The 27,865-nt window shown below is 41.9% G+C and overlaps 1 protein-coding gene across 3 annotated transcripts in view; it reads right to left on the bottom strand.

The window, feature by feature from the left end:
- LOC137677084 (secretory carrier-associated membrane protein 1-like) overlaps positions 1 to 27,865 on the bottom strand; it is a 99,930-nt gene that overhangs the window by 62,755 nt on the left and 9,310 nt on the right. The window contains exons 1-2 of one of the 3 annotated variants that reach the window (XM_068424270.1): positions 9,942 to 10,813; positions 8,590 to 8,667 (exon numbers count right to left, since the gene is read on the bottom strand). The exons of 1 other annotated variant lie outside the window; for it this stretch is intronic. Coding sequence is in view for 1 of the 2 variants with exons in the window: in XM_068424268.1 (XP_068280369.1) it covers positions 8,590 to 8,667 (78 nt within the window). In the remaining variant the exon portion in view is untranslated. Of the gene's footprint in view, positions 1 to 8,589; positions 8,668 to 9,941; positions 10,814 to 27,865 lie in introns of those variants that run through there. One more of the 3 variants, XM_068424268.1, reaches the window with a different exon arrangement.

Genomic DNA, 27,865 nt, shown 5'->3' with positions numbered 1-27,865 from the left:
AGGATACAAGGGCTCCGAGGCCAATTACACCCCAACTGAAAAAGAGATACTGGCAGCATATGAAGGAGTTAGAGCTGCTTCAGAGGTAATTGGTACTGAAGCACAACTTCTCCTGGCACCTCGATTACCAGTATTAGGCTGGATGTTCAAGGGTAAGGTTCCTACTACTCATCATGCAACTGATGCTACATGGAGTAAATGGATTGCATTAATTACACAGAGGGCTCGAATAGGAAACCCTAATCGCCCAGGAATCTTAGAAGTGATCATGGACTGGCCAGAAGGCAAAGACTTCGGAATGCCACCAGAAAAGGAGGTGACACGTGCTGAAGAAGCCCCACCATATAACGAACTACCAGAGGATGAGAAGCAGTACGTCCTGTTCACCGATGGATCCTGCCGTCTTGTAGGAAAGCATCGGAAGTGGAAAGCTGCTGTATGGAGTCCCATACGACGAGTCAGAGAAGCCACAGAAGGACAAGGTGAATCAAGTCAATTCGCAGAGGTAAAAGCCATCCAGCTGGCTCTAGACATTGCTGAACGAGAAAAGCGGCCAAGGCTGTATCTTTATACTGACTCATGGATGGTAGCAAATGCCTTGTGGGGGTGGTTAAAGCAGTGGAAGCGAAGCAACTGGCAGCGTAAAGGTAAACCTATTTGGGCTGCTGAACTGTGGCAAGATATTGCTACTCGGCTAGAGAAACTAGTCGTGAAGGTACGTCATGTAGATGCTCACGTACCTAAAAGTCGGGCAACTGAGGAACATCGAAACAACCAACAAGCAGATCAAGCTGCTAAAGTGTTCCAAATAGACTTGGACTGGGAACATAAAGGTGAACTATTTTTAGCTCGGTGGGCTCATGACACTTCAGGTCATCAAGGGAGAGATGCAACATACAGATGGGCTCGTGACCGAGGGGTGGACTTAACTATGGACTCTATTGCACAGGTTATCCATGATTGTGAAACATGCGCCGCAATTAAGCAAGCCAAACGGTTAAAACCTTTGTGGTATGGGGGGCGGTGGTTGAAGTATAAATATGGGGAGGCCTGGCAAATTGACTATATCACACTCCCTCAAACCCGCCAGGGTAAACGCTATGTGCTTACCATGGTGGAGGCAACCACCGGATGTCTTGAAACATACTCTGTGCCCCATGCCACTGCCCGGAACACTATTCTGGGCCTTGAAAAGCAAATCTTGTGGCGACATGGCACGCCAGAGAGAATTGAGTCAGACAATGGGACTCATTTCAAAAACAGTCTCATAGATAACTGGGCCAAAGAGCATGGCATCGAGTGGGTATATCATATCCCCTATCATGCACCAGCATCTGGGAAAATTGAACGATACAATGGGCTGTTAAAAACTACCCTTTAAAAACTGGGATAAGCATTTGGCACAAGCTACCTGGCTAGTTAACACCAGAGGATCTATCAACCGAGCTGGCCCTGCTCAGTCAGACCTTTTACATACAGTAGAAGGGGATAAAGTCCCTGTGGTGCATGAAAGGAATCTGTTGGGAAAAACTGTCTGGGTTCTTCCTGCTACAGGCAAAGGTAAACCCATTCATGGGATTGCTTTTGCTCAAGGACCTGGATGTACTTGGTGGGTGATGCTGCAGGATAGTGGAGTCCGATGTGTCCCTGAAGGTGATCTGATCTTGGGTGAGAATACTTAATTCTGAACTGCATGATGTTAATTGCTGCATAATACTAACAGTGTTCATAAGTGTCTTTCAGGTTAAGACAGTGGTGACGAGACCAGAGCTAGCTGCAAGTGGCGTCCAGTAACCTCCTCGAGACTGACATCTTTAACCTGCAACCTGCGGGCATAAACCGTGACAAAACTCCTACCATGTCTCCTGCCCTGAGAGACTCCTAGCCAGATGGAAACCCACAATCCTGAACTAAATGAACTTGATGAACTTTTTTTTTTTTTTTTTTTTATAGAGATGAATCATAAACTAATGTTATCTGTATATATTTTAAAATGAAAAGTTAGTGGTGATCTGAGTATGACGTGAATGGTATGGAATAAGGGGTGGAATGTCCTGGTTTGGCCTAAACCGGGCCAATTTTCCTTTCAGTGATTTTTACTTTCAGCTAAGTCTCCTCTAAGTAACTGCACTTTCTGAAACTAACTGCATGTTTTGCAGACAGTGTCTGCTTCCAGGACTGATAACGCTCGAAGTTTGTAGTTATCGCTGAGGCACCGGTAGGGATGTTGTGCAGTAAGGCTCTTGCTGTACTTTTTCTTAGAGAAACCAAGGTCACTGCTGAATTCCTCACTGCTTACAAGTGAAAAGCCAAAGGGGGGTCACAGCTGCAGTGGGGAGCAGACAGGGCAGGTGACCCAAAATTGACCAACGAGGGTATTCCACCCCATACACGTCATTCTCGGTATAAAGCAGGGGGATCACGAGGGTCTCGCACTCTTGCTCGCTCTTGGCTTGCTCTTTCTGCTATGGCCGGTGTCCAAGGAGGACTCCGACTGTTTTCCTGCTGCCCCCGATCCCGATCCGTGCATCCCTGAATCCAGCTCTCGACCGTCGCTAGGCCCAGCCTGGGCCTTCCCGGAGCCTGCCCTGCAGTGCCAGTGGTGACGTTGCCGACATCGGGGGAGCTCGATCTTGGTTTTGTATATATATTTGTATATATTTGATTATTCCAATATTATTATTATACTCTTTTTCATTATTATAGGTTTATTAAAACTGTTTTAACTTTCCAACCCGTAAGTCTCTCTCCCTTTTCCCTTTCCCTTTGGGTGGGGGGGGGGAGGGTTAACAGAGAGCGTCTGCTGCAGGTTTAATCGCCAGCCCAGCTTTAAACCGTGACAAAAACAAAATTCCACAAGTTTATTTGCACAAGTGTCTCACATCAATTTCAAAATATACAGTAAGCATAGGTTTGCTCTAATTGCCACCTCTGAAGTTAGCTCAATTAAGAATTAAGCTAACTTCATAATTAAGAATTAAGCTAACTTCATAAAAAAAGCTCCAAAACAATTCCAATAAAAATCCTTACTGGTATGTTAGCTAGCATACAGTCGGTTCTTTACAGTCTGAAATTGAGAAGTATTTGCAAGCTGTTGTATTGAAAAATTGTCTGAAATGCCATAAGTGCTGTTGTACGAGATGCAAGAAGTCTAAAATTGGAGGCATTTTTAAGCCATTCTGAAAAGCAATAGCTCAGATTTAGGTTTTAAAAAGGTTGGCAAGGGACATCAATTTAATACGGACAAAAATTGTATACAGTAAGTGTAAATGTAAATCTTACTGGGGAAATACTATTACCAAGTGGTCAGATTAGAGCTAGTTACAGGAGCAACTGATTTGCTATTTAGAACCAAAAGCAAACATCCACTTTCTAAGGTGACCTCAAATGTTTTATCAGCACAAAAGATGCAAGTGGGAGAGAGACACTTGGTCAATAACTATCAAAATCCTGAAGATGTCAAACTAGGTAACTGCAGAAAGTAGTTTTGAGAAGTAATGGACATTTCATAAAGACACTGAGATCCATAACTATTAAATAAGCAGAACAGGAATTCTCATTGTTCAGTATACTTTTGTCTCTCTATGTTATTTTGATTTTTATTGACATAGGATTTCTAGGAATAAAAATTGCTGAGGCAGCTTTGAAAGAAACCAGTGAATCTGGCATTTGCCAGGTAACTCCTTTAACCTTGATGAACATCTTATGCAGTTCATACCAGAGCATCCCAAAAACTACTGTGCCTTCTTTTGTCTCAGAAGTAGATGGGTAGATATAGGCTTCTCAGGTGGCTTCAGGGCAGCAGAAGTCAAGCCTCTTCCTTCCCCTCTCAAATTTAACAGTTCAGTCCATCCTTATGGAACCTAGAAGACTTGGCCCCACATCAGGCATAATGAAAATTTTAAAACAAGACTTGATCAGTGTTTCTTACCTGAGAAGAACGTCACAATCATCCTGTAAGAATTCTTTCATTTCCTAATCTCATACTTACTGAAGCAAAGTCTGGCTTGTCCACATATCAGGCTAATGCTGTAGAATTCTGCCCTAATATATAATTTACTATGTATAAGAAATGAAACATACATTTTGATTCCCTTATTGATCAGCATACACATGGGATTGCTGGGAAAAGATGCTGCTGCTTTTATTACACAGCATGTTACTTGTTGGAACACAGCAAACTAATTAGATATTAGGGGGAAAAAAATTCACTGCAAGAACTGCCAAACACTGGGACAGGTTGCCCAGTGAGGTCACAGGATCTCCATCCCTGGATATATTCAAAATTCACCAGGACAAGATGCTGAGCAATGTGACTTAGTGACCAACTTTGAATAGGGGAGATTGAAAAAGATGACCTCCAGAGGTCCCTTGCAACCTATGACTTGGCACTTACTTTACCATACCTGTCTGTTCATGGGGTGTTGGTTACCTGTCCAAGTGCTATTGGTGGCTTAGGGATTTGGGTATGGGAGAGAGATACATGACTGACTTACAGCCTAGATAGGACTGACAAGACATTCACAGCAAGACAGATGATTGGCAATTTTGTCTTCTTAAGGGTGTAACTCTAGCACTAATTATTCAGACTTGTATTGTGAGGACTGCAATAACCTCCAGCCATCACTGAATAATATCATATCATATCATGATATACCACCCACATTTGGCCAGGGGAATCAAGTTGACTGCTTTTAGAGAGACTTTAATTCACAGATCCATGGTCTTTGACCCTCAGTGACAGATTATATAAGATACTCATATTCTGAAGTTCAACCAACCTCTGTCTACAGCACCCCTTTTTGTCCCTACCCCAAATGGTACTTCTGGGATAGATCTTTTTATTTCATGCCTTGTTGTCACAGCTGCACTAGGAGAAAAAGCAAATTAGTATGACCTCTCCTGAAGAGAAGAGGTTGGCTGGAGATAAATGCTCAAAAGTAGTTCTCTCTTGAATAGATTTTCCCATGTGGGTGAAGTAGTTTATTCATGGGGGGGGGGGGGGGGGGGGAAGACTTCCAAAAGAAGCCAGGTGTAGCTGATCAATCTGATTTCCTATAAACACTTCACTGTGTGTGAATGCAAGATAGGAGAGGAGCTGTCCAGGAATTTACTGAAAAAAATACATTCAAATATGCCTCTTAAAACCAACCAAAAAAACCCCCCACCTCCAGTAATTAATTTTTTCAAAATTGTAATGTATCAGTTTGAAAGTGCATTCTATATGCATTATTGTGTCTATACATGTTATACATATATACACAGTGCTCAGAGGAGTTCAACCTGCATTAGCAATACTTGTAGAAACTGGAAGAGTTTAAAAGCCTTCTTTAACAGTAGTTTCATTAAATGATGAAGTAAAAATACTAATTGTCTAATCTAATCTGTTCCTTGTTCTTTTCAGAAACATGAAAAAAGACAAAGTCCTCTCCATGGTGACTGTTAGAGCTGGAGACAAAACCACTGAAGATGCAGGCAACGATATTTAGTCTGACATTTATACCATTCACTGAAAACTTTGTTTGGTTTAACAATCAAAACTGAGACAAGCTTTGAAATTTGATAAGCCGAAAAAGAAAGACTCTGGATTTCTTACATTACATATCAAGGTGTGACACTTGAGACCTAAAGTCTCCTATGCCCATTCATTTTCCTCATTATATCTTACATGTTATTTTCCTACCAAATTTCCTACTGCAGATGTGAAGGATGTAAGTTGACAGAGAAAAGGTGAATACACTGAAATACTAAAAAAAAAAAAATAAATAATAATTAGAAATACAGGGGGAGGGGAATACAATTTACTTTTTTTTTTTCTGTACTATCCTGATAACCAAGAAAGAATTGATAGGCAGCATCTCCCTTGGCAAAGGGAGAACACAACTGAGCTAAGATAATCAATGTCAGTATTCAGAGTTTGAAGTCACTTTCTCACAGAAGAAACATATCCCTGCCTGGATTTGCAATGGAGAAATATTTGTGCAGTCCAGAATGTTTTATTAACTTGAATTTGGAGGGAAGGGGGGAAGAAGGTTAATGCTGAGTTAATGCTATAGACCATAAGATACCATTTTAGCATTAGCTAAGATGTATAAACAGGAAAAATTTGGATTTCTAATTGAAGCATACCATTCTCAGCTTCCTTAAAGACTACAACTATATGCTGTTACTTGTAGTGAAACACAAACATCATTTAAAGTCTTACAGGCCAGTGATTCTCAAACTGAAGAGCACATCTGTTTTTGCTCTGAGCAGAACACAAAATACAGAGTAATTTCTATCCCTACCCTGATGGGCATTGTAATCCTCCAAGTCTAATATTCACAGACCCTGCTTTCTACCTCTGTTCATCCAATCCTTAAAGGCATTCAAATTCCACTTTATTTTCCCTTACTCCTGTTGCATACATTTGTATACACATAGTATAACCTTCTCTTGCACAAAATGCTGGTACAAAAAGAGGTGAGCACATGTAATTGTGAGCATATCCTCAGGTATCTAAGCACATTCCTGCAAATGCATATAATTATGGAATACTACTTTACGTATTCAGCATCCACAAGATGCAGAAAGAGGAAGGGGAGTATAATCTAAAGGTTGATTATTACTGCACTCTTAGCTGAATATATACTTTACTGAAAAGAAAGCCTGCACAAGTTCATTTCTTTCCTCTGCAGAAAGAACTGCTCATTCAATAGACAAATTTTATAAGTTTGGTAACATCCCATAGATTATTAATTGAATCACAGTGCATGAACATAGCACATGTTCAGTAGATCTGAACACTGACTTCAAGATTTTCCCCATCCTCCCAATTTTTCTGTATGAGTGACAACTGTAATGAGAAATTAGAATTTTTTATATATACACAGCTGACTGTTAGAAGCCAGATAACTGAAGTATATGGTTAAGGTTTTCCTTTTCCCACAGAGCTGCATGTTAAAATAAGTAGATAAGTAATAAAAAAAGTCAAAGTAACTCTAGATTTTTTTTTTTAAACAAGACCTACTGATTTTAAACGGACATACCTGACATTTATAATTTATTATCTGAAACTCTTCAGGCTTCAGAAAAATAAATCAAATATAATTTGTGGTATTGTGAGTTAGGAGAAAAAATTTTGGAGAATTATTAAATATTGTTGCTAGCTCAAAAAAAAAAAAAGCAGCTTCTTCCACTCTAGCATTTTAAAAACCTAAGGTATGAAACCTTACTGTTGTATTGCAAAGACTCAAATACCAACATTCCCTATCAGCACTACCAGATTTCCCACAGGAAATATAAGTCTACATTTGAAAACTATAGTATTTGAATGTTTAAAAATTATACTGACAGGCAGCAATCATTGATACATTTTGCAGATCTTGCACAAGATCTTCACTATCAAAAAGTAATCACCGAGAAATGCTGTTACAGTATGAATTTACTACCCCATACCTTGTATTCCCCCCCACCCTGGGTGAAAATAAGCATAAAGTAAATTAAAGCTACAAAAATTAGAGGCAAAAAACAACTGCAACCCCCCTGCGGCTCTTCACTCGTAAGCAGTGAGGAATTTAGCAGTGACCTTGGTTTCTCTAAGACTAAGTACAGCAAGAGCCTTTCTGCATAACATCCCTACCGGTGCCTCAGTGATAACTACAAACTTTGAGCATTATCAGTCCTAGAAGCAGACACTGTCTGCAAAACATGCAGTTAGTTTCAGAAAGTGCAGTTACTTAGAAGAGACTTCGCTGAAAGCAAAAATCGCTGAAAGCAAAAATCGCTGAAAGCAAAATTGGCCTGGTTTAGGCCAAACCAGGACAGACCCATAAGGATCATCGAGTCCAACTCCCTGCTCCTCACAGGACTACCTAAAACTAAACCATATGACTAAGGGCATCATCCAGACACTCCTTGGAACTCTGACAGGCCTGGTGCCATGACCATTTCCCTTGGGAGCCTGTTCCAGTGACCGACCACCCTCTCTCAGTGAAGAACCTTTTCTTAACATCCAATCTGAACTTCCCCTGATGCAGCTTCATTCCATTTCCACATATCCTATTGCTGGTCACCAGAGAAAGGAGTTGAGCACCTGCCCCTCCGCTGCCCCCCTTGAGGAAGTTGTAGACTGTGATGAGGTCACCCCTCAGCCTTCTCTTCTCCAAGCTGAACAAGCCAAGTGACCTCAGCCACTCCTCCTAAGTCTTGCCCTCGAGGCCTTTCACCATCTTGGTCACCCTCCTCTGGACACACTCTAATAGTTTGATATCCTTCTTATATCGAGGCGCCCAAAACTGCACACAGTACTCGAGGTGGGGCTGCACAAGTGCAATGTAGAGAGGGACAATCACCTCCCTCGACCGGCTAGTTATGCTGTGCTTGATGCACCCCAGGACCCAGCTGACCCTTTTGGCTCTCAGGGCACACTGTTGACTCATATTCAACTTGCCATCAACCCAAACACCTAGATCTCTTTCCGCAGTGCTGCTCTCCAGCCTCTCGTTCCCCAATTTGTATGTTTTAGATCAGTCCCAAACTCTGAAAACAATACCCCACAAATCTTACCTAAAAAAATTAACAGCATTACTAATAAATAAATGTGCTTACTGTTCTTGAATCAGAGAAAGGATTGTACTCATCTAGCCCTGGAGGAACATTTCTTGTCACTTGTGTAACAGAAGGATCCTAGAAGAGAAAACAGTTCTGTAAATGTATGCGTATGTATACAAGCAATGAGTCAACACATATCATTATATCATATAAAACTCTAAAAAAAGTTTGTTTTCACTAAAAAAAGCCTATAAATATCCACCTCTTTCTCTGCCCCCGAAATAACATCATTCCATCCTGAGCTTCTTACAAAACTAGATTAACACAGCCTATAAAAAACTCCATCTGTCAAACATTTGATTTATAAGGGAAAAAGCTCTTAACAGAGAAGGGAAGAAAACTGTATCCTGCTACGTTGACCACTGGACTCCACAACTATACACCTGTCTTTGTTTAGCCCGCAACCGGGGCTAAACAATAACAGTTGCTCTCTCACCCAATGTCCCTTTCAAACAGAGGACAGGAACTGGGAAAAGGAGGAAGACACAGGGGTTAAACAGATTTAATAAAGAAACCAATATAAATGATAATAGAAAACACACATTTAACTTCCCCATCCTCCTGCATCATGCACCACATACACACAGGTCCTTGAACAAAAGCAATTCCACAAGTGGGTTTGCCTTTGCTCAAGGCAGGAGTAATCCAAACTGTTTTCCCCAACATATTTCTTGCATGAACCATAGGGACCTACTCCCCTCTAAGGTGTGCAACAGTTCGGATTGAGCAGGGCCAGCCTGATAGACAGATGCCCTGGTATTAACTAACCAGGTGGCCTTTCTTAAGTGTTCATCCCAGTTTTTGAAGGTCCCATCACCCATCATTTTCAGTGTAGTCTTCAACAGTCCATTACACTGTTCCACTTTCCCAGCAGTTGGTGCATGGTAGGGCATGTGATATATCCCTTATCTTTAGCCCAGGTGTCTATGAGGCTTTGTTTAACCCTCACCAGAGGCTAAACAATAACAATTTTTCTCTCACCAAATGTCCCTTCCCAAACCGAGGAAGGAAACTGGGAACAAAAGGAAGACTCATGGGTTACAATTAAACAGATTTAATAAAATAAAGAAACCAAAAAGGAGACCAGAAGAGAGGAGAGCAAAAACAGCCCCACCTCTTCTCAGCAAGCCCTCCTTTCTATAATGAACTTGATTGTTAGTGATATAAAATACACCTGTGGGGCAGCCTGGGTCAGCTGCCCCAGATTTAGCTGCTAATGGCCCTGATCACCATGGCTGGCCAGAAACTGAAACAAAATCCCAATGAAACCAGGACAAAGGCTATTTCAGAAATGAGTCCTGTTGTATGACTCCATTCTTTCTGGAGTGACATGTCACCACAAAACTTACTTTTCAAGGCCCATAACAGTGTTACAGGCAGTGGCATGAGGCACAGGGTATGTTTCCAGCCAGCTGGTACTTGCTTCCACCATTGTGAGCACATAGCGCTTGCTTTGTCAGGTTCGTGGAAGTGAGATGTAATCAATCTGCCAGGTGTCTCCATACTTAGATTTCAGCCATCGTCCTCCATACCACAGGGGTTTCAGCCTTTGGCTTGTTTAATTGCAGAGCATGTTTCACATTTGTGGATGACCTGTGCAATGGTGTCCATGGTCAAATCCACCCCTCGGTCACAGGCCCATCTCTATGTGGCATCTCTGCCTTGACGACCTGATGTACTATGGGCCCACCGAGCTAAAAATAATTCACCTTTATGCTGCCAGTCCAGGTCTACTTGAGACACTTTGATCTTAGCAGCTTGATCCACCTGCTGGTTGTTTTGATGTTCCTCAGTGGCTCTGCTCTTGGGTACGTGAGCATCTATGTGATATACCTTCACAACCACCTTCTCTAATTGGGTAGCAACATCCTGCCACAATTTGGCTGCCCATATGTGTTTGCCTCTGCACTGTCAGTTGTTTTTCTTCCAGTGCTTCAGCCATCCCCACAGGGCATTTGCTACCATCCATGAGTCAGTGTACAGGTAGAGTACTGGCCATTTCTCTTGGTCAGCAATATCTAGAGCCAGCTGGATGGCTTTTACTTCTGCATACTGACTTGACTCACCATCTCCCTCAGCTGCTTCTGCCACTTGTCACATAGGACTCCACACAGCAGCTTTCCACTTTCCCTGTTTGTCTACAATACAAGACCCATCAGTGAACAAGGCATGATGCTTCTCATTTTCTGACAGTTTATTATATGGTGGGGCCTCTTCAGCACACATGACCTCCTCCTCTGGCAACATGCCAAAACCTTTGCCTTCTGGCCAGTCCATAATTACTTCCAGAATTCCTGGGCAACTGAGGTTCCCTATTCGGGCCCACTGAGTAATCAATGCAACCCACTTACTCCACGTAGCATCAGTTGCATGATGCGTAGAGGGGGTCTTCCCATTAAACATCCAGTTCAACACTGGCAATCTGGGTGCCAGGAGGAGCTGTGCCTCAGTACCAATTACTTCTGAGGCAGCTCAAACTTCTTCATAGGCTGCCAGTATCTCTTTTTCTGTTGGAGTATAACTGTCCTCTGACCCTCTGTATCCCCAGCTCCAAAACCCCAGGGGTCAACCTTGAGTCTCTCCTGGTGCCTTTTGCCAGAGGCTCCAGGTAGGGCCATTCTCCCCAGCTGCAGTGTAGAGGACATTATTTACATCTGGTCCCATCTGGACTGGTCCAAGGGCCACTGCATGGACTATATCTTAATTTGCTCAAAAGCCTGTTGTTGCTCAGGGCCCCATTTAAAGTCATTCTTCTTTCGAGTCACTGCATAGAGAGGGCTCACAATCTGAACGTAATGGGGAATGTGCATCCTCCAGAAGCCTACTATGCCTAGGAAAGCGTGTGTCTCCTTTTTGTTAGTTGGCGACATGGCTGTTATTTTTTTAATCACATCCATTGGGATCTGACAGCAGCCATCCTGCCACTTGATCCCTAAAAACTGGATCTCTTTTGCAGGTCCCTTGACATTTCCACGTTTCATGGCAAAACCAGCTTCTAGAAGGATTCGAATTACTTTTTCCCCTTTTTCAAAAGCTTCTCCTGCTGTATCACCCCATACAATGATGGCAGCAATATATTGCAGGTGTTCCCGAGCTCCAACCTTCTCCAGTGCAGTCTGGATCAGTCCATGGCAAATGGTGGGGCTGTGTTTCCACCCCTGGGGCTGTCGATTCCAGGTGTACTGAATGCTCCTCCAGGTGAAAGCAAACTGTTGCCTACACTCTGCTGCCAAAGCAATAGAGAAAAATGCATTTGCAATATCAATTGTGACACAGCATTTGGCTGCCTTTGACTCCATTTCGTAGTGGAGTTCTAACATGTCCGGTACGGCAGCACTCAGCAGTGGTGTGACTTCATTCAAGCCACAATGGTCCACAGTTAATCTCCATTCCCCACTGGACTTTTGCACTGGCCATATGGGACTGTTGAAGGGGGAGCGCGTTTTCTGATCACTCCTTGGTTCTCCAGTTGATGGATCAGCTCATAGATGGGGATCAGGGAGTCTCTATTAGTACGATATTGTCGTCAGTGGACCGTTGTAGTAGCAACGGGCACCTTTTGCTTCTCGACCCTCAGCAGCCCCACAATAAAAGGGTCCTCTGATAGACCAGGCAGGGTAGACAGCTGTTTCACTTCTTTCATCTCCACAGCCGCGACACCAAATGCCCACCGGTACCCCCTAGGGTCCTTGAAATACCCTCTTCTCAGGTAATCTATACTAAGAATGCATGGGGCATCTGGGCCGGTCATAATAGGGTGCATCTGCCACTCAGTCCCAGTCAGATTCACTTCAGCTTTCAATACAGTCAGCTCTTGGGAGCCCCCTGTCATGCCAGAGATACAAATTGATTCTGTCCCTTTATAGTTTGAGGGCATTAGGGTGCATTGTGTACCAGTGTCCACTAGAGCCTTATACTGCTGTGAGTCTGATGTGCCAGGCCATCAGAACCCACACAGTCCAAAAAACACAGCTGTTCCTATCCTCCCCTTGGGTGGAGGCAGGGCCACTCTAATCCTGAACATAGCATCCATTATCAACATCTCAGTTCGAGCAGCTCACATAGATTTGATCACCATTATTCGTGTCTGGTAAATAGGGGCCCAAAGCCCATCTATGCTGTCTGGAGAGCTTCCCATTGGAAACTGGAGCAACAAATCTCCTGGAAGAAGCCCCGTTCATAATAGGTTCACCTTGCAACTTACGTACGTGTGTCCGTAAAGCCGAGGTAGGTTTTTCATCCCATTTCCTCATGTCTTCTCCATGGTCACACAGGAAAAACCACAGGGTGCCTCGTGATGCGTACTGTCTCTACTGAGTAGGTCTTGCAGGGGAACACTGTCTCCTAATGGCTGAGACATTCATCAGTGCAGGCAGGGAGTGTGGTCTGTCCTCCATCGGGGACAATTTTTCCAACACCTCACCAAGCGGTTCTGTGGATTTGTCACACTGTTTATCCACAGCGGAGACGCTGGCCCATGGGGAGGAAAAGGGGTTGTCTGCATATTGCTGCATCCAATTATCTATGTCGCACACCATTGGTGCATCAGCATCTGCCCAGCTAAATAACGCTAATGAGTTGCCATATGATGGTGGCGCAGTCTGTACCCACTTGCGCCACATGGGTCCGGTAACTCTGAGTGCATCTGGATCTAGTGGTGTCTGTGAGTCATCCAGGTCAGCAAAGATCAGCTCCTGCACAGCTATTTACCTCAGATTCTTAACACCTCTCTCAATGGTTGCCCACTTGCCTGGGTGGTATGTGACATCATCCCTAAAGGGATACCTGTTCCTTAGGCTTCGCAGGAGTCACCACCAGAGAGTGAGGGGCTCTGCATCATCTGCAGGACCCCTATCAATACCCACTTCTCTAGCCATTGGTCCCAGCTGTTTGGCTTCTCTACCCTCTAACTCAAAACCATCAGCTCCATTATCCCAGCAGCAGAGCAGCCAAGTAACAAGTTGCTCACCTTCATGACAGCTGTAATCTTTACATATATCTCGCATCTCACTCAGGGATAGGGATCGAGTGGTTACCTCTGGCTCATCCTCCTTTGGTGTCCCTGATAGGCCATCACAACCTGCTATATTTGTGTATTTCTTCTTCTATGCAGGGGCAACTGATACTTGCACTGGTTGAGTCCCTAGGTTAGCTGCATCGCCCATCACTGGTGGCTGATTAGCTACAGCCCTTGTTGCCAAGGTCTGGGTCATCACAGCAAGGGCTTCCTAGAGTTGAATAACTGCAGTACCCAGTACAGAGATCTGAACAGCCTCTGGGATAACTGAGATACCTGCTGTAGGGACTGTCAGGGTCTGAGTATTTGCGATGCCAGTTGTGGGTGCTGGGGCAGCTGTGGTGTCTGTCATAGGGGTGGAGCTGCTGTGGTGCCAGGTACAGAGGCCAGGACAGCTGCAGGTCCCATTACAGTGGTTGCAGCAGCTCAGCTGTACCCACCCTTCTACCCATGTTTAAGCAACAGCAAGAACTGGAAGACACTCAAAAGGCCTGACAATATGAGCATGGTGGTTGAAACATCCCACAGCCATTCAAAATTCTCAAAAGCCATTGAGATCAGCCTTAAGAGGAAAAAGAGAGTACATGTCACCCACTACATAGAAATCAGAAATGGTCACAGTTCCAAAAGAACTTATAATACCATAAACCAATACCAAACAGCATAGTAGAGTAATACCTCTAAGTCCATGCCCAGAAGCAATAAACCACAGAAAAGCAGTAACAAAGCCACACATTTGATTAGCCACCCCAAAAGCAACTGTAAAACCAAACCCAGAGAATTCCACCCAGTGACCCTGCTACCAACACCAACATAATGAATGCTTGTAACAAAAGCAGTCAAATCTGTGAAAACTTCAAGCCTCTGAGACTCTTAGAGCAAAAGTCTATAGTTCTCCCAGGTGATCTATTTCTGTTGGGCACAAAATAAACTGTCTTTGTTTAGCTCCCACCTGGGGCTGAACAACAACAGTTGTTCTCTCACCCAATGTCCCTTCCCCAACTAAGGAAGGGAACTGGGAAAAAGACAGAGACTCATGGGTTCAAGTTAAACAAATGTAATAAAATAATCAATAATAATACAAAACACACAAAATTATACTTAGTTGTAGCAAGTTGTTCCAGGAATAACCATCATCAGGGATGGAGGAGAGAGGAACAAGAAACCCCCCCCACCAAGCTTTCCCTTTTGTAGTGAACTTGATGTTAATGATATAGAATACACCTGTGGGCCAGCCTGGGTCAGCTGCCCTGGGTTTAACCGCTAATGGCCCTGATCACCACGGCTGGCCACAAACTGAAACAAAATCTAACAGAAACTTGTTTCTATAAGTTATATCACATGAAACCAGGACAATACCCAAAGAGCACAACAGAAAATTCTGTAAACTCTTGGCTTTCCCTACACTGAAGTACCTCCAACACCATCAGGAACAGGAAAAGCATTTCAGAACAATGAAGCTGAGGAAACAGCGTCCCATAATGCCAAAAGCACCTCTGGTTCAGCACTACCTGAACTGGTAAAATTAAGAAAAAGGTGCAATTTTTTCCTCCAATGAACTCTACAGTAAAAAAGACTGCTTAACGTTTAGCTTGAGAAAACAACTTCAGGAACGAAGCATTTATCTGTGCTAGAGACAGGCAGACTTGATTCTGCAGAAGAGCAAAAGTGCCCACTATCATAGACCACACTAACTTCATATTTGTCCTGGTTTGGACTAGAACAGACTTTTCAGTTAAGTTTCTTTTAAATGACTACTTCCTGAAGTTGACTACATGGCCTGTTGCTGTGGGAACTAGGGTCCCTGTTGGGTCTTTGTCCCACAGAGGAAGGGACTGTAGAGTGCCACACCTGTGGGGAGGGGCGGACAGGACAGGTGCCCCAAACTGACCAACAGGGTATTCCATCCCACCCACATGATATACTCAGTTTAAAACTAGAGGACCATGAAGATTACACTCTCTTTTCCCTATGGCCGACATCCTGGGAGGACCCTGCCCATGCTCCTGCCTTTGCTCCTGAACCCGGTTCCCGCCTGCTGCCGCGTGTGCTTCGGGACTGCCCAGCGCCTGCCCTGCAGCGTCAGCAGTGACGTGGTCATCATCAGGGGAGTTCAGTACAGGTTTTGTATATAGTTCATTATTTATTATACTTTTTTTCCTTGTTATTGTTTATTAAAACTGTTTTAACTTTCCAACCCATAAGTCTCTCTCCCTTTTCTCTTTTCCTTTTCCTCTCTGGGGAAGGAGGAGGTTAACAGAGAGTATCTGCTGTCTGTTTAACCACCTGCCCAGCCTTAAATGGTGACAATATTAAGAAAAATTTTACATATTTCATGTAGTGGAACCAGGCATCACATTGTTTCTGTGGCTTAATTTAAGGTTTTTGCATCTTCGGAACCTAAGAATGGATGAAAGGAGGGTTTTCATGAAATTTAAGAAATCCACTTACTTGATATGGTTAGTTACATTTATATTTACATAAATACACAAAACAAGTGCATAATATTTCATATGTATATCAAACAAAATAGCTATACATATACTATTTACTTGTTTATAACTGTTATGTGTATATATACACATCTTAATTTCAACAGTCTACTTCAACATTAGAAAACAACTAGAGCTGATAAAGACTGGGATGAAGATAAGTATTTGTATACATTTATATTTCCTCTTAAGGCCATTAAATTTAAAACCTCTATATGAAATATTTGTCTAATAAAAAAAATACACTAAGTGACTTAATCTACAGTTAAATAAATACAAAGAAACTATTAAGCTACCAAAAAATAAAGTCTAGATTCTTAGAATCATGATCTATTACAGCATTATCTTAGTCCTGACAGCAGTAGCTTAATCTACAGGTGCAGGAATAGGATTTTCTTAATGGCTGCAGTCAACTTGTTTATAGCTAGAGAAAAAACATAGGGAAGAATGTCTATCAACTCTCAAATTCTGAAAGATACAGCAAATGAGAACAAGTCTTCTTTCACTAGTTATAGTCACAAATGTATTAAAATGAGGCAATTAAAAAAAACTTTGACTATAAAAAAAGTTTAAGACAAGAAAAGCATTGCTTCAAAAATTATATGTTGCATATTTTAGTCAAATTCATGTGCATACGTGTACATAAAAACTACCCTTCTATTCACATAACATGCTACCACTTTTGACTAAAGCACACATTTAGCTGCAAAGCAGTATTTTAACAGTGACTGAACAAGAAACAACCTTTCTCTAAATGAATACAAAACATTACATGCAATTTAAAAATCAGCTTTCCTGCATTTGACTTATATCATAATTAGTGATTTTAATAAAACCATCTTGGTGACAGTCTCCCCCACAACTTTGCCATATTTTTAGTTACCATCTGTCTCCATTTAGCCCACGCCCAGGGCTAAACATTAAGCAGTTGCTCTCTCACCCAATGTCCCTTCCCCAACCAAGAAAGGGAATTGGGAAAAGGAAGGAGACTCGTGGATTAAATTTAAACACATTTAATAAAATAAAGAAACCAATATCAATGGTAATACAAAACACACAAAATTATACTTAGCCCACAAAGTTGCGGCAAGTCACTCCAAGGATCGCAATCGTTGAGGAGGAGAAAAGGGGAGGGGAGAAAAGAATAGAGCACAAAAAAAAAAAACACCACACACACACAAAAAAAAAAAAAAACACCCACACAAAAAACAACACACACCACCCTCTCCCCCCACAAGCTATAGTGAACTTGATGTTAATGACATAGAATACACCTGTGGGCCAGCCTGGGTCAGCTGCCCTGGATGCTAATGGCCTTAATCACCATGGCTGGCCACAAACTTGCTTCTATAAATTTTATCCCCACAGAACCAGGACACCATCCTAGACTTGAATGCACTGTTCCAACTAAAATCTCATCAGGTCTTGCATAAACTGATGGACTAATTTCTTGTAACATGTCCTTTCATTAAATGACTGGCACAAAATATCATGCAGATGAACAACAAAAATAAGGGAAAGTGTGTATAGGGAGAGAATATTTGTTGTAAAATTCAGCTATAAATCATTTGAAACGTCAAATAAAAAGATCATAAAAATAAGGGAAAGTGTGTATAGGGAGAGAATATTTGTTGTAAAATTCAGCTATAAATCATTTGAAACGTCAAATAAAAAGATCATAAAACTAAGGGAATAATGAAATCTGATAACTGAATTGGGCATTATTTACTAGACTTGTTAATACAAGATCAAAAAATATTAACTTCTTAAAACAAAAGTTAATACAAACAAGACGATTTCATAATTCAATATACAGGATGGCAGAAAGTTGTATACAGCCGAAAACTTTTAACTTACTGTGGTGGGTCCATCCCAGCCAGCAGCTAAGTCCCCAGCCAGTCGCTCACTCACTCCCCTCCGCAGTGGGACAGGGGAGAGAATTAGAAGGGCAAAAGCAAGTAAAACTTATGGGTGTTGAGAAAAAGACAGTTGCGGGGGGGGGCAGAAAAAAAAGAAAACAAAACCCACAAGTGATACAAAGGCAATCACTCACCACCTCCCGCCAGCAGACAGATGCCCAGCCAGCCTCTGAGCAATGATTACTTTGGAACACCACCACCAATGTTATTGCCAAACATGACACTATATGGCATGGAATATCTCTGGTCAGTTGTGGTCAGCTGTCCTGGCTGTGTCCTCTCCCAACCTCTTGCCCACCCCTAGCCTACTCCTGGGGGGAAGCAGAGTGCGAAACAGAGAAGGCCTTGATGCTGTACAAGCACTGTTCAATAATAGCTGAAACACTGGTACCTTACCAGCACTGTTTTGGTCACAAATCTAAAACATAGCACCATAAGGGCTGCTATGAAAAAGATTAACTCCATCCTAACCAGACCCAGTACACTTATTCTAGCCTTTACACATTAGTGTGAATTAACAGAGCATAAAATACTCTGTTCTTTGCTTATGCTTTCAGTATAGTATCCCTTCCACAAATGCTCTCATATCATTGCCTCTTCCACACATAAAAATGTTCAAGTGTAGACACATATCAAACTAGTGATGGCTAACCATCAGCCATACAGTATGCCTACATTATTAAAACTCGAATAGCACTTAGTACTTGAAGTTAGTTACTTAAAAAGCACTTTTCAACACTAAACTTCTGTGTTTGAAGAGTACACTACTAACCAAATAACTCAGCCCAACTGTGCCAGTGAAGGACAACAAATTCTAGTTATTCAAATAATTGTATATCAGACTCATGAGGCAGCCACTGAACAGCAGCAATTTCCAAAAAGCAGGAAAGAGTGGTCAAATTCAGAAGATGAGTCTATATTTAGAAAGAAGATATGCAAACAATGATAAATATCTGATGAAAGAAAGCCTTTTTACTGAGTGTTTTAGAGAAGACCAGGGAAAAAAGTTTCTTAGATCTCTTCAGACAGCTATTGTGACATTCTAACACTGACTAATAAGAATGACAGGAAACATATGCTGAGCTAAACAAGCTTACTACATCCAAAGTCTTACTTCTAGAAATAAGTTGTATGCTTAAAGACACACAGTGAGTACAGCAAGAAGCCCTCTGTGAGAAAGAGCTAACTTAACAACAAAGGAGCCTCAGAAATGAGGAACAAGAAAGCCTGGCCGTTGAGACTGAAGACCAGTTTAGCAAGGAAATGAGGAAGTATGGAATGTATCGAAGGATACATGGCCCTGCCTCCAAACCGCAACAGCAAGGCTGCTGGAACTGCTGATGTGTCTCGAAAAGGACGGCAAAAGGTAATTCCGACAAGGGTCCACGCGACCTCTGACTCAAATGGAACAAAGGGTTAATACTACCCTTCCCCCTCTCACGCAAGCGCAATAGGGGAAAAAGAATATGTCAGAAGTGGAGAATTACTCCAGCCAACAGAGATACAAATTAATGACTAAAGTCACTGGAAATCCCCAAATCAGAGTATAAAAGTAAGGTGGCAAAGCACAAGTTTGGAGAAGAGGAGAAACAGAAATTGATGAGAACCCGATTAACACCTTGACTCGAATCCTCTCCCGTTGGCCACCGTGAGCATTGATTCTTGATCAGCTCTTTCCTCCCCTATGTTCAGAAACACCTAACATAGTTACTCCCCAGGGTGTTAAGCGAACTAACTCTGTGTTAGAATTTAAGCGTGCTAACTTGTGTTAGAATTGAATGCAATGTTAAAAGCTGAAAGCTAGAATTACAGAGTTTGCATAACGACTATACCTTGAGATCACTAACTTGAAATAATTGTATATTGCTCATATTATCAGAGAAATAAATTGCTTAATAACCTTCCATTATCTCACGAGTGTTCAGGGATCGAAATTTGGTTCACAACTTCCCTCATTTGGAAGGGATGCACTGCGGGTAAACCCGTAGCGTGACACCCTCCTTCAAAAGTCTATTCTCCTTTTGAATTTACAATTGCTATATTTCTGCCAAATATTGCTATTGTTTGCAAAACTAGCAGCAGTTCTGGAAAAAAAAGAAAACAAACACCAACCAAAAAAAAAACCACCCCTCAAAAAAAAAAAACACCAAAAAAAACCCCAAACAAACAAAAACCACACACACACAACACCACACAAACTGAATGACTTAGAGGACATTCAACATCAGCTCTATATAAGAAAAGTTTCATTACCTAGTAAAAAAATATTAGAGTTGTATTGAAATACACAAATCGAACCCCACCATGCCAAATAGCATTCCAATCACAGAATCAATCAGGTTGGAAGAGACCTCTGGGATCATCGAGTCCAACCATTGCCCTGACACCACCATGTCAACTAGACCATGGCACTAAGTGCCATGTCCAGTCTTTTCTTAAACACATCCAGAGATGGTGACTCCACCACCTCCCTGGGCAGCCCATTCCAACGTCTAATAACCCTTTCTGAAAAGAAATTCTTCCTAATGTCTAACCTGAACCTCCCCTGGCAAAGCTTGAGGCTGTGTCCTCTTGTCCTATCGCTAGTTGCCCGGGAGAAGAGGCCAACTCCCACTTCACTACAACCTCCCTTCAGGTAGTTGTAGACTGCAATAAGGTCACCTCTGAGCCTCCTCTTCTCCAGGCTAAACAACCCCAGCTCCCTCAGCCGTTCCTCGTAGGTCAGACCCTCCAGACCCTTCACCAGCTTGGTCGCCCTCCTCTGGACTCGCTCCAACACCTCAACATCTTTCTTGAAGTGCGGGGCCCAGAACTGGACACAGTATTCCAAGTGCGGCCTCACCAGTGCCGAGTAGAGAGTGACAATCACTTCCCTAGACCGGCTGGCTACACTATTCCTAATAGAGGCCAGGATGCCATTGGCCTTCTTGGCCACCTGGGCACACTGCTGGCTCATGTTTAGCCAGCTGTCAATCAGCACCCCCAGGTCTCTTTCCACCAGGCCACTTTCTAACCACTCTTCCCCCAGCCTGTAGAGCTGCATAGGGTTATTGTGGCCGAAGTGTAAGATGCGGCACTTGTTCTTGTTGAACCTCATGCCATTGGTCTCGGCCCATCTATCTAACCTGTCCAGATCCCTCTGTAGGGCCTTCCTACCCTCCAGCAGATCGACACTCCCACCCAGCTTGGTGTCATCTGCAAATTTGCTGAGGGTGCACTCAATCCCTGTGTCTCGATCATCTATAAAGATATTGAACAGCACCGGCCCCAGAACTGAGCCCTGGGGAACACCGCTAGTGACCGGCCGCCAGTTGGACTTTGCCCCATTCACCACCACTCTCTGGGCTCGGCCATCCAGCCAGTTTTTAACCCATTTAAGAGTCCACCCATCCAAGCCACGGGCAGCCAGTTTGTCTAGGAGGATGCTGTGGGAGATAGTGTCGAATGCCTTACTGAAGTCTAGATAGACTACATCCACAGCCCTGCCCTCATCTACTAAGCGGGTCACTTTGTCATAGAAGGAGACCAGGTTGGTTGAGCAGGACCTGCCTTTCATGATGCCCCGATTGTCCTGCATGTGCCGTGTAATGGCACTCAGGATGATCTGTTCCATCACCTTGCCTGGCACCGAGGTCAGGCTGACAGGCCTATAGTTCCCTGGATCATCCTTCCGACCCTTCTTGTAGATGGGCGTTACATTTGCTAATTTCCAGTCAGCTGGAACTTCTCCAGTTAACCAGGACTGCCGGTAGATAATAGAGAGTGGTTTGGCAAGTTCATCTGCCAGTTCTTTCATTACTCTGGGGTGAATCCCATCCGGGCCCATAGCCTTGTGGGTGTCCAACTGGCACAGCAGGTCACTAACTGTCTCCTCCTGGATCATGGGAGGTTCACACAGCCCCCCATCCCTAACTTCAGGCTCTGGGGGCCGAGTCTCCTGAGGACAACGCCCCAGATAATATGTGATACAATGTAATACAATGATAATATGTATTTGTGTTACCTTTTTTTTTCCGAAATGGAACTAAATAAGTGACATCAATGACGTTAAGAAACAGTGCTCTGCACAGAACGTTTAATTTAGTTCAGTATGGTTTGCTTCCAAGGACTAGGCAAGGAAATAAAACGAACATCTTATTGCAGAGGTCAAGAAACAGGGTTTATAAACATTCATTCTAAACACTGGTTTGGATAGGGATTATAATGGTTTTACAACGCATCAACAATTGAAAATAAGAATTTCAAATAGAAGTTGCATAACCTAGGTAGAAAAAAAAATTCCAGGAAACAAGAACAGGGAAAAAATGCATAAGATACTTTTACGAGGAAAAGAACAGGGAAACAAAGGTATTAAGAAAGTGGGATAATAAAGTACATTTTTAACACCGGATGGCAAAGGCAAGCACAAGACAACTAAATATCCTCCAAGACTTGGAACATGTTACCAGGAGTACTGTACATCAAAAGAATATGGAATGCTGCATTTAGAAGTGACAGCATTTTTTTTAATTCACATGGGAATCATGGGACAGCACCAATTAAATATCTGAGTAAACTGACAGAAGTACACCTGGTTAGTCTTAGGAAAAAAAGACTGAGGAGAAACAACACACTATGAACAAAAACGTGTTTTAAAAGAAGAGGATTAATTATTTTTAGTGAATGAAGTCAGACAGAGAAAACATGGAAGACAACTTATCAGTTATGTAGCTCCCTAAGTACAGCTGAGGGAAGAATAAGCTACTGTAGGCAACTGTAGAAATCTTCATTTTTGACCTTAGTTTAGGTTAAGTTCAAGGGATAAGACTGATATCTTAATGACTGGAAGTAGCTTCAATCCAAGTCGAGAAAATCTTCTAAGAGTTTTTGTGATGAGGAGAACTGTTAAGTCCCTTTATAAAAAATTTATTACCAATAATTCATTATATCAGTCATCAGTCACTGACTACCCTTCAGCTCTGCCACCATACAATTTTTGTCTTTTACTTCAAGACCCCCACAAATGACTTTATCCTACCTAACTGCTTTATCAGTGGCTGACACCAACCAGCCTTGACTCTGCCAACTTCTTCGGCATTTACCATTCCATAAACACCTTCACCTAGCTATGCATTTTCCCTATTGCTTTTTGTGCTTGGAAGGAAGTTAACAAAGAGCAAGAGAGGTACAGCCCCAATCTTATCCTCCAAACTACTCAACATGCTCAGCAAAGATGTTATACCTTCAAAAAAACTGACTGTATACAGATTAGAAGCTGAAGCCAGAAGTCTACCAGGACTGAACCCAGACTGGTGAATCTACCCTGGGGAAATCATATTAGATCCACAAATCTAGAAAAACTAATCTCGACCAACTAGGATTTCTTATCCCTACCACTCCTACTGAAAGGCTGTTTCAGTTTTTCAGTCCCAAAGATTAGAACCCTTCTAGGTTTTAGTCTAAATTTACTACCTATCAATTATACCCATCTTCAAGCACAACGTAAGCCTTCATTTATCTCTCCCAGGTATGCATTCCCAATCAAATACCCAAGAGCCTTTGTTTTGCTGTATGAAAAGGATAAGCTCTTTTCATTTCAAGATAAGCTCTCCATTGATTATCACAAATTATTCCCTATGTGCACTTCATATTGCCTTTCCTCCTGTGTTTACTGTTGGGTCTCAACTTTTAAATTAGGACCTGATAATTTGTTTTTTTACCTGAAGGTCACCATTCACACTTAAACACAAATCTATTTAATTTTCAGTCCTACCATAATTTCTACAGTATCAAATACTTGCACCTGCTCAGAGCTCCAATCACATCAGAGGAACCAACCCAACAGAATTCATCATAGAATCCACTTTTTAAAGTCCCGATTCCACAGTCACTCAGAAGTAACTGTTTCATATGTTTGGATGACTGTAACAACCAGCCCTCCAAAACTTTTACAGTCTGTCAGCCAAGCCACAAAGGCCTGTGAAATTCATAACTCTACTTAAAAAAAAGAATAATTTCTTCTCTTAGTAGTAATATCATTCACTTAAAGAAAAAACACCAACACATTTCTAGAGTAGATTAATTGTTTCAGAGTAAGTGAAACTTACATTGGATTTCAAGAGACTGCAGTTTCAGAACCTTTGTATCTGTATCATCTCTCAAGATGGAAGACTACAACTATCCCCTGTCCTATGACTTCAGAAAAAAACAACACACACAAAAAAACCCCACAAACACACCAAGGAGACAGCTACATAGGAAAAGGTTTAAGCTGATTTTAGAAATTCAGCTTTGTAAATTTATTTCATACTGTTAATCAAAATCTGCCTCCTCACTACAGACTTGTCTAACACACTGGACTCTTGACTGAATGCAGTTACCATCACTGGACCTGCTCTGCTAACCCTGCTTTGGGTGCTGTGGGACTGCACCACTTGTCAGTGAGAACTTTACCAAGTGGGAATTCATGCTCACAAGCTATGACAAGTGTTTCTCAGTGAAAGGCATAAAAAAAAAAGTTTTCATTATCAGCCCACTTCCATCTATGATACTTGAGGTTACACCAAATGTATATTTCTTCACAATGCTACTACATCAAATTATAGCAGGATTATCACTTCTTCATTTGAATAGCACATGGATACATTTTCTTCTGCACAACTTCAATGTGATCAAAAGCTTTTTAACTTTAGAATGTTACTTATATGTTTGTTTCAATACCTCTCGTCTTTCAAACCAAAACGCATCTTGGTTTGGTTGGTACGCCATCCAGAGGACAGCTATTTACAGAGGAATACTATGACTTCAAAAGCATATCAGCCTTTGGGTTTAGTTCAGGGGGATTTTTTGTTTGTTTGCTTTTTGGGGTTTTTTGTTTGTTTGTTTGTTTGTTTTTTAAAAAAAAGTACCACATAAAAAAAAAGCAGAGGTTAAGTAGCCACTGTCTCAAAGTCAACATTTTATGATCAATCCAAGCAAATACTTGAAACAAGAAATACTATTTTACAAACTAAATTGCTTTACTTCCAGGAGATAGCAAAACAGAAACATATTTTAGATTTCCAAAAGAATTAACTACCCAAATATACTACCCAAATATACTACCCAAATATACTAAGCAAACTAGATGTTTCTGCTTTACCTTTATCTTCACAGAGAACATATTTTTTGATTCAACATCAAGAATCTCTGCTGTAATCTTTTTATTAAAGGGTATGAGAATAGCCACAGGAAACCTCACAAGTGGATCACAAACAATTAGTAAACCCAAAATATTTAAGAAAAAGCAGGATCTATCTTTAGACCTCAGCAATAACTTTTCCGCGCGGTGCCCCCCTCTCCTTTCTCTGCCATACTTGTTTGTGATTTTACACAAGCACGGGAAGTGGCTTCAAAGGTAAGGAAAATAACTAATCTCATCATACATAAAATTATCAAGCACAAATTAATATGAATACATTTGAATAAGGTGTTCAGACAACATGACTTAGGTTGTCAGGGTCCATCTGGCAATACTGGTTTTACGTATAAAGTATTTTAAAACACATAGTCAAACAAAACTGAAATGCAGACCCACTAATTTAAAAGTTGTTATGCCAACAGCATGACAATCAAGGTCTGGCTTATACATGAAGCCTTCTGCCCCTTCAAGTAAATGTGTAGATGAGTAAAGGTATGCAAGATTACCTTTTGTGGGCAGTGGGATGAGACAGAAGTCAGCAGAGACTGAAATAAGTAAAAAAAGGCCTCCAAAAAAAGGAAAAGCATACAGCTTTCCTAAAACAACTTCTACAAGTAAAAGACATCCAGAACCATGTTTAACAGTGAGCTCCAAGTTACACAGAAGTTGTTATAGAGTCCATTTATCATGATGCATTGCAGATGAGAAGTAGAGCATGGATTTTGCCTAACAGGTACAATAGAAGTCTTTCCCTAATGAGAAACTGGAATAAACTATTGCACTTTAAGCAATGTCTTCAAACTGTAAGTATGGTTGAGGTAGATCCCTAGCTTAGGTCACAGAAACACAACATAGGACAAGTTACCTGGGCTGATGAGCCATACAGGGGCAACTATACTGCTTCCAATACCCCTAACCACCATTTTGCTATATGTTATTACAAAAAGCAAAGAAAAGCATCACATACTTTTGTTGCTCAAGACCTATTCTAGAACAATGACACCTTTTGGTACTTGGTACCAAAAGTAGCAGCAGTTCTGGAAAGAAAAAACAACCAAACACCAACCAACCAAAGAAAAAAAAAAAAAAAAAAAAGCCCAAACAAAAAAAAACACCCCACACACACAACACCACACAAACTGAATGACTCCGAGGACATTCAACATCAGCTCTATATAAGAAAAGTTTCATTACCTAGTAAAAAAATATTATAGTTATATTGAAATACACAAATCGAACCCCACCATGCCAAGTAGCATTCAAATTCTGCTCTCAGAAAACCTCAATTATACAGTCTGGACTTCAACAGAAGCTCATGGCCTGATCTCTTCCACAAACTGGAAGACTCAAGTAGAAGTAAACCATAGATCACAGGAAAAGAAGAGTAACTTCACAGTTGAAGGCAGCAAATGCTAGCCTGGATGTCCGCATCTCTCCTATACTCATTCACTGAGATCTTCTGTAATGCTAGAACTAGCCTCAGCATGGAAAGAAACAAGATCTTCATAGTCTGACAACTGATGCCAACAGGAGCTGCACTTCATATTTCAAAATGGTACTTATAATAAACGGGTTAACTTTGTTCATAAAATCGTATGTGAGTGTAGAGGGCTTCACTGTAACTTAGCTAAGAGAAACCACAAACATACTGATAAGTAAACATCTGCTCCGCAAACATCCTGATAAGTAAACATCTGCTCACTTGCTTGCTGACTAATGCCATATACAGAAACAACTGCTGCCTTATCTATACGCTTGCTAAGCAGTCCTAAAAACTGTTTAATCAAGGAAACTGTCATATGCTTGTTGGAATCCCTATGACTAAGCAACTCAAGGGAGGGGGTTGGTTTGCGCAAACTAACTAAATTACCAGGTCCACTCCAGGACACCTGAGGAAGACTTCGACCTTCATTCCAACGACCACCAGGAGACCGATAACGACCACCTAACAACAACGCAGAGGATTCTGGAGGCCACGTATGCAGGAACAAAGGACTGGGGGGGGCATAAATGGGATGATTCGTGTAATAAGAAAAAATGTGGTCCTAGATGACCATCCTGTTAGGTAGAGATAGTAGGTTTAAATAACATATGCTGAGCTTGTAACTAGATAAGGAGTTGTCGACACAACCGACTAACGGCAGACACCGACAAGAGGAACTATCAGAACACAAACAGAAGGAAATTTACGAATAATGAGGGTTCCTGGAAATAATTAACATAACTACACCCATTCCCAGAAACTAATTATAACAACCCTTGCTCATCTTAATGAATATGTATGTTTTATCCAATAAATTGGTGTCTTCCGTGTGATTCGGCGCGCGCCGTTGGTGGAGCGGTGACTCCCCGGCCGCCCAGCGCTGTTTTTGCTCATTTATCGCTTGCTAAATTCATGTTAATAAACTTTCTTATGATTAATATAAATTGGCTTTCCCGATTTATCACGAGCTTCTATAACAATTTGGTGCCGTGACTCGGATCCAGGCTTCTTTAGTGCAGACCTCTGCAGACAGGGGGGCGCCCTATCTACGGATAGCCCTGTTTTGGAGGGTGCTGCCACTAAACACTGGATCTACGAACCCCTCTAAATTACAATAAATGAGCAAAGGAGACCCCTTAAATTTTGTGCACGAAGACCAAACGAAGACCGCGAGGGAGCGGTAAGTAAGGTTCGTCTGGTTGG

The sequence above is a fragment of the Nyctibius grandis genome (assembly GCF_013368605.1).
Source record: "Nyctibius grandis isolate bNycGra1 chromosome W unlocalized genomic scaffold, bNycGra1.pri SUPER_W_unloc_1, whole genome shotgun sequence".
NCBI classification, from domain to species: domain Eukaryota; kingdom Metazoa; phylum Chordata; class Aves; order Nyctibiiformes; family Nyctibiidae; genus Nyctibius; species Nyctibius grandis.
This window is presented reverse-complemented; position numbering and strand designations above follow the sequence as displayed.